This window comes from Falco naumanni, chromosome 5, assembly GCF_017639655.2.
Source record: "Falco naumanni isolate bFalNau1 chromosome 5, bFalNau1.pat, whole genome shotgun sequence".
NCBI lineage: Eukaryota > Metazoa > Chordata > Aves > Falconiformes > Falconidae > Falco > Falco naumanni.
This window is the reverse complement of record NC_054058.1, coordinates 69,701,712-69,714,550: the sequence shown is the minus strand read 5'-3', so window position 1 is coordinate 69,714,550 and position 12,839 is coordinate 69,701,712. Positions and strand designations below refer to the sequence as shown.

General features: G+C 46.6%; 1 protein-coding gene across 5 annotated transcripts in view; it reads left to right on the top strand.

Annotated features, from left to right (window-relative positions):
- FRMD4A (FERM domain containing 4A) overlaps positions 1–12,839 on the top strand; it is a 386,977-nt gene that overhangs the window by 189,126 nt on the left and 185,012 nt on the right. For 2 of the 5 annotated variants that reach the window (XM_040594539.1, XM_040594540.1), the window contains exon 1: positions 5,686–6,222. The exons of the other annotated variants lie outside the window; for them this stretch is intronic. In XM_040594539.1, coding sequence (XP_040450473.1) covers positions 6,064–6,222 — 159 coding nt within the window. In that variant the 5' untranslated portion in view covers positions 5,686–6,063. Of the gene's footprint in view, positions 1–5,685; positions 6,223–12,839 lie in introns of those variants that run through there. 5 annotated transcript variants of the gene reach the window in all.

Sequence of the window (12,839 nt, the reverse complement as noted above, 5' to 3'; positions counted from 1 at the left end):
CAAACCACAGCCTGCAGCCAAGGCCATTTTAACAGCTTGACCATCATCTTCTGATAAGGGGTGAGAAATGCATAAATCAAAATGGCATGAACACCGGGTACAGGGGAACCTCTTGTAAAGGCTAATAATCGTCCCAGTAGCCAAGGGAATAAGCAAAAGCTTGCAACAATGAAAGGGTAACTGAAGAAGTGCACGGCTCCTTCTGTGAGCAGTCAGGTGTGTTCTATCCACAGTTTGAAATTCAGCACCCACCTGATGGGCACAAATACAGGCTTGCCTTGGGTTCATATTGCTTCACCCCTGAACCTTGCCAGAGGCTATTTTAGACACAGGCAAATAACATGGAAGGAAAACAGCTCAGCTGCTGGATGAGTTGTAGGTTGCTCCGGTTCATATCTGCCTCCTAAGCAGGCTGGGATTTTTTTTCTGTTTTCTTCTGGCCAAAAATAATTCCTCAGAAGATTTCTGCACATAATAGCAGAGAGCAGCGTGATGATAGACCTTGTGGTGATGGGCATGTGTGAGCATGTGCTGCTTTGATTGGACACCCTGGTCACAGGACGTTACAGTCCCCAGCAGGATCAGAGTTAATCATAAGCTTGGGTTTCCAAAGTGAATAATCGTATTTAAGATCTCGCCATTCACTTTCTGTGGCTGTTCTGCACTATTTACTTAATACGCTGTCCTGACCTACATCCCCTCCCGCTGATTCATTCACCGCAGCGTTCGCAGAGCAAGAGGATTGAATAGCAAATCTCTGCACAATCTCTTTCACGTTTTGGCGTAGTAGAAATCACTTTAGCTTTAGTAGTGAAAATCACTTTAGCTGGTGGAATATTAGGGACAAGTACAAGCCCAGCTTTATAGGATCCACCTACTACCAAACCTTGTTAAATTGCTAACACAGCTTACTTTAGAAAATGAAATGCGCATGATGTGAGGATATGACATACTCTCCTGTGCCACTCAATAAAAAACCCTCCAAAGGGAGGATACGTACAGCCTTACGCAGAAGGAGCTGCTGTTCGCATGACAATAATGCTTAGCACTACCAGAGCACTTTACATTTTCAAAGAGCTTTAAAAATGTTATGATCAAGGTGGATGGCTGGAATAGTAAATTTTCATTCAGTTATTACCGTGAAGCAGCAATTCATTTCATTATGGAACATTTTAGGCCATATGGACTCATGAGAACATCTTGAGAAAATTGGTCAGGATTTCTGACTCATGATGTTCGTCCCGCAAAATGTAACCAGCAGAAAAGTCTTCCGTTTCTTGAATTTTCTCTGCAGGGGGGTTGTAGGTCTGGCAGCAATGGCAGTCCAGGGGGTGAGAGGTGCAGGCTGTTTGTAGCTGTGGCATTGGTAGCATCTGATGGGTGAGAGTTAGAAGGTAACTGAAGTGGAGCAGACACAGCCATCACATTTGCATGGGGCAGCAGATCTCTGGGGAGACACTTCCAAGTTCAGTTTCTTGACCTAGAGCTCCAGAAAGGTGAGCTAGGGGTGCTGGTGCCTCCTCTTCAAGCCTGCAAAGGTTCAGGCATGATCATTGTCTGGGTCTTGCAGCCCAGCCATGCTGAGGTCATGATCTTTTAGCAATACATAACGATTACACAGGGTCAGCAGACCCTTAGCTGATCAAAGCTCTTAGCAGACCCAGTATGGACATCCATACTTCATTTTCACTCTTTTTAAATTCAGGTGAGTTTCCTTAGCCTGGAACATGCATGTTGTATAGTATAGCCCTCAAAGTCTGAGGATTTGCTTCCTCAACAGAAATGCCATTCCCAGCTCCTTTTAAAATGCTCCCCTCAAACTTTTCCTTATAGAAAGAAAGTACAAAACCTGCAAAGTTACGAGAAATAAAGCCCAAAGTCCTTGCACTCTGGGAAGCCCCTACCGGGCACACAGAAAGCCCCCAAGGTCCCTCCCTGGATTTGCAGTGAGGCCACTTCTCAGTGGAAAGACAAAGCAGATAAATGGGTCAGCATGAGGGATGACACCACCTTGGCTGGGGTGGCAATAGGGCACTCAGAGGCTTAGGTTCTCAAGTGGATTTGGTGTCCAATGTCAGTTTGGAAATCTTGGTAGAGTTTGTGGTTCGGTGCAGTTACAGCAGGGAGGTCATTTCTATAGGTGCCCACAGAGGGCATACGTGAAGGAAGGAGGGTGGCTTTTGTCCATGTGTTTGATCACTTGGAAGTGGGTCATCTCTAACTGTTCCTGTTGTATCAGCCACAAAAATGATGTGCCATTAAGACACAAGGAGGAAAATGGAACTAGTTAAACATCCAAAAAAACATCTCTAACATAAGAAAGCGTGAAGCTGCAACATGAAAGGGAACTTTAAACACAAAGATCTAACAACATTAATCCTCTCAACATTATAGAGAAATAAAGATCAAAAAAGCTAATGGTTTTGAAATAAGAGCTAGAAGACCACATCGGGCTGGAGCTGCAGGGACCGTTGGGGCCACATGTTGAGCAGAAGCAGGATGTTTCTGGTGTGTATACAACAAGCTACAAGGAAACCACCCTCCACCCGGCATGTCTGCCTTTCAACATGCCCAAATACATCCACACCCTTCCGAAAGTTGTGGATAGAGAATTACTCTAGAGCGTGCTGGAAAGGGATGCTGAACTCCTCCTGTGGAGGCCAGAATATACAGTCTGCTTAAAGGCAAAACACGGACCCATCTCTTGAGCTCGCAGTGCAGGCGTCGATTTGCAGGGTCTGCAGTCAGGAGGAGCTGCCTGCTGGGGTTGGGTTGGGAAGTCCACCCCCAGCCTGCAAGCTTCAGTGACAGTCCCATGAAACAACCCAAAGGGCCTGGGGTTTTTCTGTTTGTTTGGATGGGAAGTAAGGAGCTATTTTTGTACTCGGGTAACAGCCTTTGGACTGTCAGTAAAACGTGGGAGGTTTCACAGCAAATGTTTTGCCTGACATTTTCTCAGAAACAGCGGGAAATAATCAGTGCATAATTAAAGAGGCTCTGTCGAAAAGACCTGCAAATGTCTATAGATCTATGTAAAGTGCAAAGGGTAAAGGGTTTTTTTCATAATTGACATTAGTGAAGGTGAAGCTCAGCATGTTTTATAGAATTGTAAGATGATTTTCTAGAAATTACTCAAAGCATACACCAGCAAAAGAGCCAAGCTGCTGATTCTCAGTAATTTTTTCTCCTCTCTTCTACCATTCTGTGTAGCAATGACCTCTCCTGACCTTTTCAGATAAGCAAGAGCACCCTCTGTGGTGCCTCCCTGGAAAAGAGCACCTTTGGTGGTGTACCCCTTGGCTTTGGAGGGCATGGGCTGTCTTTGCCTGAGAAACGTCTGCAGTTGCAGTTCCCTCGGAAGCTGCGAGGTGGGACAAGTAATCTGTATTCAGGCAGCTTTTACCCCCTCAAAAATAGTATGTGTCTAATCAGCAGGAAAACCTCTGCAGGAAACCAAACAATCTGCTCTAATCATGAAGGTAAATCTACACACTGAAATGCTTGGGGCCTCCTATAGACTCCAGTGACTCCTTAAGGAGACTGCTCTAGTCTATCAGTTAAATAAATACATAGGGGAACTGTTTTCAGAAAGTCTGATTATGTCATCAGCCGAGTGAAAAGGCTCCTTCAGAGCTGCCCTCATCTACTGAGTAATTACCGAGTTGGGACAGGGGGCTGAAAGTCCCCTTTAAAGCATAGGGAAAGACTAGATGCGCATGTGGAGCAGCTAATTTTAAAACTGTGGCATATCCTCCATTTCCCCTTCTCTCCCCCTTGCAGAATACCAAAGGGGTTAGGTCACATCCCAGAGCAATCACTTGCTATGGTTTCTTTCCCCCCCTCCGTTTTCCTTTATCAAAAACATTTTTTTCTTTTCCTCACTTGTGCTCCCAGGCAGAGATCTTATACACCAGGCTGTAGCCTGGAGCAAATATTGTCAAGTTACATAAAACAAAAAATACCTTTCTTCCAAATGAGGCTTTATAATGGCGACGTTCCTGGTCCCTTGTCTACACCACTGCTAATGGAGGCGATGCATTACCTAGTTTACAGGCAGGTAAAGAAATAACTGAGAGATGATGAGCATAGGGGGACTAGCAGCTAAGGGTGGACACCAAGAAAAGAGATAGGCAGGGACGGAGAGAGGAGGAAAGAAAACCACGCTTTGCAGAATGAATAGCTTCTAACAAGTTTGAAGGAAATATTATTATGATTTTATTACCATATTCTATGATGCCACTCTAAAGACGATGTCCTGAATAAGTAATTAGGCTGAGAATATGAAGTTTGCAGCTGTATTTTCCTGTCCCTCCACCTGTCCTGTCAACGACCTGATGAGCATCCTTGTGCTGTTCTTGTGATGCACCGCTCACTTTGTGTTCTCCAGTCCTCAAAGATCAAAATATAGACGGGGTCAGGGTGGGACAGACCTGCAGAAAATCAACCAGAATTAATATTCCAGCTCCTTCCTGATCCAGGGAGTGAATCAGAGAAGACATCAAGGCTTTGGGAGATGATGGCTTCTCAGCTCTGCTACACCAGCAGCTTTAGGGGGTCAGTGCATGCAGGTCCCTCGTGATTTCAGGTCAAAGTCGTGTTGTCCTGTCTACCCCTCTAAAAAGTGCCTCCTGAGAAGTGCCTCCATGAGGCACTGCCCAGCTGATTCCCATCTGCTCCCTCCAAGTACTGCTGCCTTTTTGCGCACATTCCTCTGAAGGGAGAGTGAAATGAGTGACAAATAGCAGTGACAGGCAGCTGTCTCCAAGGGCACTAGTTTGCACTGTGCCTTTTGGTGAAAATACTTCCACCTCAGTTTCCCCAGCTGGTTATCAAATTCCAGACCACAGGCAGAAGGAGTATTCATGGGATTTAGTTGGAAAACCTGTAGTAATTTAACTGCATGATTTTGTGATGATTTAACTGAACTGCAAAATCCTTGTGTTGGTAATGTATTTTCACCCTCACTGGACCGGTTTCCTCATCCCACCTCATTGCAGATGTTGACAACATTGAAGCTTCCACTCAGACAACTGCCTCCGGGGGGAAATGGGCAGGGAACTGATCTCTTCTCAACACCTGTTTTAGGAAGTTGTGCCAGAAGTGAATCTTTGTGTCCATAGACTAAAAAGGATGTTTTGGCATCCAGCTGAGATGGAGAGAACTGGCAATATATGTGTTCTGCTGAGCCTGTTCAGATGAGACCCACCCTTATGAATGCAAGCTCATCGAGGGCTAAAAATAAGTCCACACCAGCTGAATAAGACTGATTTTAGATGGGCATTGTTTAATATGTGCAACTTTCCAAGATACTGCTCCCTGGGTAAATAAGGTGCTTTGCAGGCTGTTGCATAAGTCTCATATAAAGACCAAGTCACCTTCTGAGGCCAAAACACGTAGAGGCTGCAGGACAGGTGGGTGGAGAAAAGACCAGAGTCTAACTGTGCGATAGCTAGTCAACACACGAAACGAAAGGATGAAATGTCACATGTGGCAAAGCTGTCTTCTCAAATGTTCTTCTGGAGTGTTTGAAAGAGTTAAGCCCAATACCGGAATGTCTTGGGAATGTTGGCAGAGGGAGAGCCAGCAGCTTTTTTCCTCCCTCTGGATGGAGTCCCAGGACTGAGCTTGCAAAATGATGACTTTGGATCTGAGTTCCCTTCTTGGTTCTGCAGCGGAGAGCTAGGAAGTGATGCAGTGTAACCAAGAAGCCCTTTGAGAGGGATGTGCAATTGCCTTCCTAACTCAGGAGGGGTATTTTTACCTTTTCCCCGCTCACCCCTGGGTGCAGCAGAACTCGCTTTCAGAAGATACACAGAGGGAGAAACCACATTCTGAAGGGCGTGTGCGAAGGGAGAAAGGCACATCCCAAACAGTTTATTTTGGCTGCTGGTTTTTGTTGTCAGGTTTGGTTTGGTGGTTTGGCGGGGTTTTTTCCTTTCTTTTCCTTCTCCTTCTTTGATGGAAATTGCAGTGACTTTTTAACCTTGCAGTTCAGAAGGCGCCTTGGGATTATCCGATTGCCTCCAAGCAGGGAGTCCGGGGTGTTTCACACGGGGAGCTGGCATGGCTGCTGTGCTCTTTGGCTTTGAGGATCTGCTCTACAGCTGGGACAGCCTGGTGTGGAGTCTAACGTCCCGGGCTCTGAGGACTTGTCGTTTTGGAAACCTGAGGGTCCTGCAGCTCATGCTGAAGCCATGGTGCATTTCCAGAGCCGTTTACCAGGTAGGGCTGCAAAACACCAGGCCAGACCCTCGGACCCTGGTGCTGCAATGGGGAAACACCCCCGAGGGTCGCACAGGGTCCTGTCCTGTTACTACCAACCGCTTTGGCTTCTACCACAGGCAGTGGGACAGAGGAGACAACATGGGCAGGGGAGGTCTGGGAGGACAAACGCAGCTTTTGAGTATAGTGGTGGTGGGGTCTTCTGTGGCTGAACACAGGTCAAAACTCTCCTTCCCACAGAGCAGAGGGGAATAAATGAATGCAAATTCAGGGTCACTCTGCTATATCCCCTTCCCTTGAGCTTTATACTCATAAATACAGCTAGCCTTAGCTGTTCCTCAAGCTGTCCCTGCGGCTGCACAAGAGTAATTTGTAACTTACCGAGAGGAAAGGACACCTGAAGGCTCCTAACCTGTGGAAAATGGGCAAATAAAGTGGGTCTCAAACTGCAGTAGCACTAGTTATGCCTGCTTGACTTGTGCAATGCCTTCTGAACGCTTAGTCTTGCAAAGTTGTGGCATCTGATTGCCTAAAACTTTTGTTTTATTTGGTGTGTGTTTTCTGTGGTGTAGAAAGGTTTGGAGCTTGGTCGACCGGCTTCTCTGTAAAGTTAAACTAACGGCTTGCAACTAGAGGTATAACCACACAGCTCTAATAAACTATGTTTCTGAGGCTGGCTAAACGGGGTTAAATAAACTGAACATCCCAGTGAAGGCACTAGAACTGGATGCCACTTTGAACAGAAACTCATCCTGGTCCATAGGTGAGTCCAGGTTGAAATGACACTGCAAACCATCTGGCATCCAGCTTGCCTGCTTTTTGATCAGCTACTGAGTCTAGACATTTATTCTGCTGTGGGGGCAAACCCGTTAAAATATTTATCAGCTTCACAGATTTGGCTATTGCTGAACGCTGGATTGACTGATGGGTTTTTGCATTCGGAAAAGGCATTTTCTGCTACTCCCATTTGCTTGGTATTTTGCTTTTCCTGTACTTTGGAAGTCTCCACGTATGAAGCCAAGTTATACAGAAGAAGCCAGATTAAAAGCCTGTAGAAATTGTGTGTGTTGTTTAGAGGGAGACCAGGGCAAAAGCTCTTAGTAATTTCAGCAAACTTTTGAACCAGCTTCAAATTATGTTCTGGTTTCAGCTGACTTCAGGAATAGATTTTATGGTTGCCTTTGGAGTTCAGCAGGCATGGGCAGCATGTTTATTTTAAGTATTTGTTTGTTCTAGAAGATGCCTGCAGTCAATAACACAGACCCATTCCCCGGAAGGACTCCTCGTCCCACTGAGTGCCCTGGTGGCCCCAGGGCACAGCTTTGAAACCCCCATGAGAGGTACCACTGTGATGGCTCCAAGTGAACCAGCTGCTCTCCCTGGGCTGCACTTGGCCTTGGCCGGTATGACTGCAGGTCAGTCAGTCTGTGCAGAGGCTGCCTGTGGTGTGGGGTTGCCCCATCCGCTCTCTGCAGCTTGTTTTAGGAGCCTGAACCTAAAGCAAATTCACTGTCATGGGCCTGGGAGGGAGGAGCAAGAGGACTTAACACTGAACGCCCTTTTTACTCTCCACCTTTGTAGTAAAACCATCTTCAAAAACTAAGGAGACAGTTCTCAGATGCGCCCAGATTCCAGTCACAACTAACATCCCCAGCCTATGCACCATGCGTCAGAGTGTGCTACTGCCTGTGATAACTCCTGGGGCTGGTGGTCTTTTAACAGATTTACTCTCTTGCAAGCATTGAGCCCATGCACAAGTGCACTTTTTCCATTACAACTTGCACATGTCTTCAGCCATCCCCCATGGCATTATGTCATGGCCCTGGCATGTTATCCCCCTTTGCTAGAGTCACCGGGGAAACAGGGCAGGGAAAGGTGCCTCCCTTCCCATCCCAACGAGCATCCATGCAGCCTGACACTCGCAGGGCAGGGCTGACTTGAATAGTTGTCTGTTTCTCAGGCAGAATCAGCAAACATCTGCAAAAGCTCAGTAAAACTATATCACTTTATTTGTCAATGCCCATGAGTTTCCAGTTCTTTGGAGAGGACCTGAAATGGTGGGTCAGGTACCAGGACAGTTGCTACTGGGTGGAGGTTTGCTTGGGAAAGGCAACTCACAGCTCATCGCCGCACAGAGCCAGCAGCAGCGATATTATTAGTAGCCAGTATGAGCTGATAGCTAATTCTACATGTATATATTAATTCTAACATCATTTCCTCCAGTAGCCAGCATCCTCCGATTTAAATGTTGATGGGGTATTTTAGTAGAATATTGTTTGGACAGAAAGCCTGACTGTTTAATCACTTCCCAGAGACAGAGACTTCTCCCACTGTTTATTATTTAGATGAGCAAATAAGCTCTTGACTATGCTAGATTTTGTTGCTGCTCTATATTAATCCCTGCTGCTACTGCATCTTGAGAGCAAAGCAGATCAGCTGTAGCACCTCTGCCTGGTACCATAACCCTAAAAAAACCCTAAAAAGAAACATTAGTCAACTTTGTAAAATTAAGCAACACTTTTCATACTCCAGAAAGTATGCTTTATGGTTTTTTTCTTTGAGTTAATCACATCTCAGTGCATCTCTGCTTCTGGAGCCATTTGCTGGCTCACCCTTGCTGAGACTGACTTAGGAGTACCACCACGGATGAGCAGGACTCACGCTGCTGCACACACATCACCAGGGAGGACTCAGGTCCTCCTTTGCACCATGAACCAAGACCCTGGGTGCTCGGGTACAACCCTGACTTGGAGAATTTTTTTTTTGTTTCTTTCCCTAGACAGATGTCTCCACCACACAAACTCTGAAAAACATTCATGGGTTTGGTAATTCCCTTTTACTGTCCCATCTACAAAATACATAGAAACAAAGCTAATATTGTGTAGAGGGCACGGTCCAGATTTACTGCCAGTGCAAGAGGCAACGGGCTGTTGAAAAGAAAAGGAGTTCCAGGCATCAACATAATAGTGTAAATCCCCTTACGTCTGACAAGTGAGACTTTGTTTTCTTGGCTCTCGGGAAATCAGTGGCAATGCGCTAGCAGGGGTAGATAGAATAGCAGTTTTGGGGTGATGCTGGTCATGGTGGTCAGGGTGAGATTCCCAACCACTTGAGATTTCAGTCTTCGAGTCCAAACCAAAGGAGAAATGTGAAGTCTGGGTTTGCTCAGGCTGCAATCTGAGCAGCAGTTGTTATAAAATAGATTAAAACAATCAAAAACTGTTCCTTCATTCTTGGTCTCCAGTCTGGATTTGACTCAGAGGTGCTGTGTAACTCCATTTCTCATTGTCTTTAAGAGATGCTGTGGTACTCAGGACATCTGAGAAGTAGAGGCTTCTGGTATCCTGAATCAAGATACCATCATCTGTCCCAGGCTGCTTTTCTCTTCCCAGCAAGCAAATCCTCCCACAAGTCCGCTGTGATTCCCAGGGATACTTTTGTCTGCACAGTCTGACCAAGCCACTTGCCTTGCTCTGTTTTCGGTGGGGCTAACAGTCACCAGTTGCTATATTTTAATTGTGGTGAAGGCTTGCTATATTTTAGCTGTGCTTTGTGATCCACCATGTGGCTTCCTGAGTGCATGATTGAAATTCATTTGAAAAAGGAGATTAACAAATAAAAAGCTTCCACTCAACGCTTTCGACAGTCAGTTGTACAAGGTGCCATAGAGCTGTCGGGTGTATTTTTACCAACGCCCAGAAGATGTCTAACTGCTCTGACCTACTAAAAAAATGACCCTGTGAACTAACACAGTGCCTGCTTTTGCAGAAATACTTACATTTCAAGAAGTGCTGGGGGAAGGCTGGTTTATTCTGGGATAGGCAGCCAGTTCTGCATTTTAACATCCTGGAAATATTTCACTATTTATTTAATCTCCAAATCCATCAACAAATGTTTTAGTTTCCCAGTGATGCCTGTGCAGTCTCAAAGAACATTAAGCAGGCCAGGACCTACATCTTCAGTAAAAATGTGTTTATGTGTCTGTCTGTTCAAAATCCCACCAACTGCTCCTACCAAGTCAGAGGCCGGCCACTGGATGCAGAGCAGTCTCTCGAGGAGCTGTCATACCAATCACAGACATTTAATTCCTCACACCCCCTACACAGTAGTGCCACGTACTTTTTGCACGCTGCTTCTTATCCACCGAGTGCTTGGAAAGGTGATTAGGTAGCATCATGCCTGTTTTACTGCCATAGAAACTAGGGCAGAGACGGAAGAAATTACTCATTTCAGGGTGCAGACGCAAGAGCAGAATTGTCTTCAGCACCTCATTGCTCCCCGTATATCCAGTTATAGGTAACGGGATTAAGGAAGGAGGTGTGCTGTAGCATTCAGGGGCTGGATGTTCACCTGAAATGAGGAAGAGAAGAGAGCTTTTGCCATGCTAGCTGGAGGATACAGGCCCAAGGAGCAACAGCAGGAACAAGTGCAGAAACCAAGGTCCCATGATGGGGGAAGGATACCTGCGGGGGCTGGGCACCCCCAGACCTTGGAGGGAGATTGCTGCTGCAAGGACCCCCAGTTCTTGCAAGGCAGATCCCAGCTCACTAACTGGTTTCCAGCTGTGAAAATCACCTGTGACTCCTGGCCCAATAGTATGGAGATGTTTTTGCAGTGCTTTAACTGCCTGCCACTCCTCTCGGGCCAGAGCTGGCAGGTGTCATAGACCAGAAGGTGGTTCTTCATCTACGTACATGCAGGTGTGCTCAGCCACGTGAGCCCCCAAACCGCATCCTCCTTGGGCCTTGTGTTCGGCTACTTCATTGCCCTTATTTTCCAGATCTTGCCATTTTATTTACCCTGAGGAGAGTGCAGCTCAGGTGTGTTTCCCACCTGGTGCCCGCTGCTGGCAATGAGATGCTAATGGATTTTCACCCAGCTGCTGCAGGCACCAGGGAGCTGAGCTGAGGGGCTTTTGGGCTTCTCCTCCATTCACGTGGGGGACTGCTAGCACCCTGCTGGGTATTGCATTGATAAAGGGAGCAGTTTTACCCACCTCGCAGTGGGTTTTGAGACATCCCCGCAAACCCATGTACCCCATCAGGACTGTGGTCATCCTCCTGATAAAGAAGCAGCTTGGGAAATTCATTCTTGTTTCAGCGTCATTCCTCATCCTGCTTGCCTTGACAACATCTTACTACGGTCTAAGCACAATTAGGGATTCAGGAGCAAAAGCAGCATTTTGCAAGCCTGCCCCGCTGCCGCAAAAGGCTGTGCAAATCAATGTCGGGCAAGAGAGAGGAAGGAAAGGGCTGAAATGTTAAACACATCATTTCAGATTGGTAAAACTTCCAGGATTTGATTTATAGCTTCATCACCAAGTAGATTAATGTGGAATTCAAACACAACCAGCTCTTTGCTTTCCTTTCAAGCCTGACATATTAGCATTTCCCATTAATCTAGTCAGCTCCAGAATGATGAAGGCTGAGGAAACAGGGGATTAGGCACGTGGGAGTGTTGGGTGGATAGTAGGAATGAGCCAACAAAATTGGAGAGCATGGGACCTTATCCAGGTCTCAGGCTGTAGCTGAAGCTGTTTCTGACTCCCTCAAAGTCAGCAAACCCAGATCCTTTCTCTTCTGGTTTTGGGCAGAGGGGTCTTCAGTGGAGTAGTTGATTTTCAACTCATAAGGACAGCGGTGGGTGTGGGTACCAGTGCCACTCGTAGAGCTGTGCTTGCAGAGCTCTTTGCTGGCAGCCTTTCTGTCCTCGGAGCACTGCGATGCCACAGTGCAGCCGGTGTTCAGGAGGCTTCAGGTCTCCTAAAGACATCTCGTGGGGTATTGTAATGGGTCAGGCCCCTCCGAGATTGCAGCCTGCTGAATTCCCACTTTTAGTGGGAGGCAATTGTGACTTTCTTTTTCCCTGGCATTCTTTTCTGAGCTAGTCCACAAGCTCTGGAGCTGCCCTGGAGACTTCTCAAACTTTATTGCTACATATTTAAGCATTTATGAGGCTTGAACTGCTTCCCTCAGAAAAACTCCAACAGCAACTGACACAAATCACACAAAAAGGAGGAAAATAACACTCCACCCAAAAGCCCCAGAGTTGCAGAAAGGGCTAATGAGCCTTACATGTTTCCGAAAGCTGCTCGGGAGCTTTTGGCTTGCAGAGTTTCTCACCCCATCTTCATTACAGGCAGAAGTAAAGAGGCCTAGACAGGCAGGGGAGGGGAGAGAAAACACAAAGGTTAAAAAATCATCTTTGCCAGAAAACATATCCAAACAGACATGAGAAAAAAGAGAAAAAAATCAGCCCATGGAGGAGCCTCAAGCTGTTTCTAATCAAGGCATCTATGGAGAAAGCACAAGAGGTGTTCAATAAGTTCCCATCCCCCGGTATTTTTACAACACACTGTAAAACTGCGCTCAGCATTTGATACAGACTTCCCCTGCCTTTCTAGAGCTGGGAGGGGCCGGGGCGACTTAGTAGGTGGGATCCGTGCCACTACCACCAGCCCCACTGTAGCTGCACAGAGCATTGATGTCAGTGGAGGGAATGTCAAAATGTTAACGCTGCAAAATATCCAGCTAGACAAGAGTGCTTACCCCAGTCTGGGGCATGCCAAATCAGCCTGTCCAGGGCTGCTCTCCATCCCATGCTGCATCAGGCGAAAG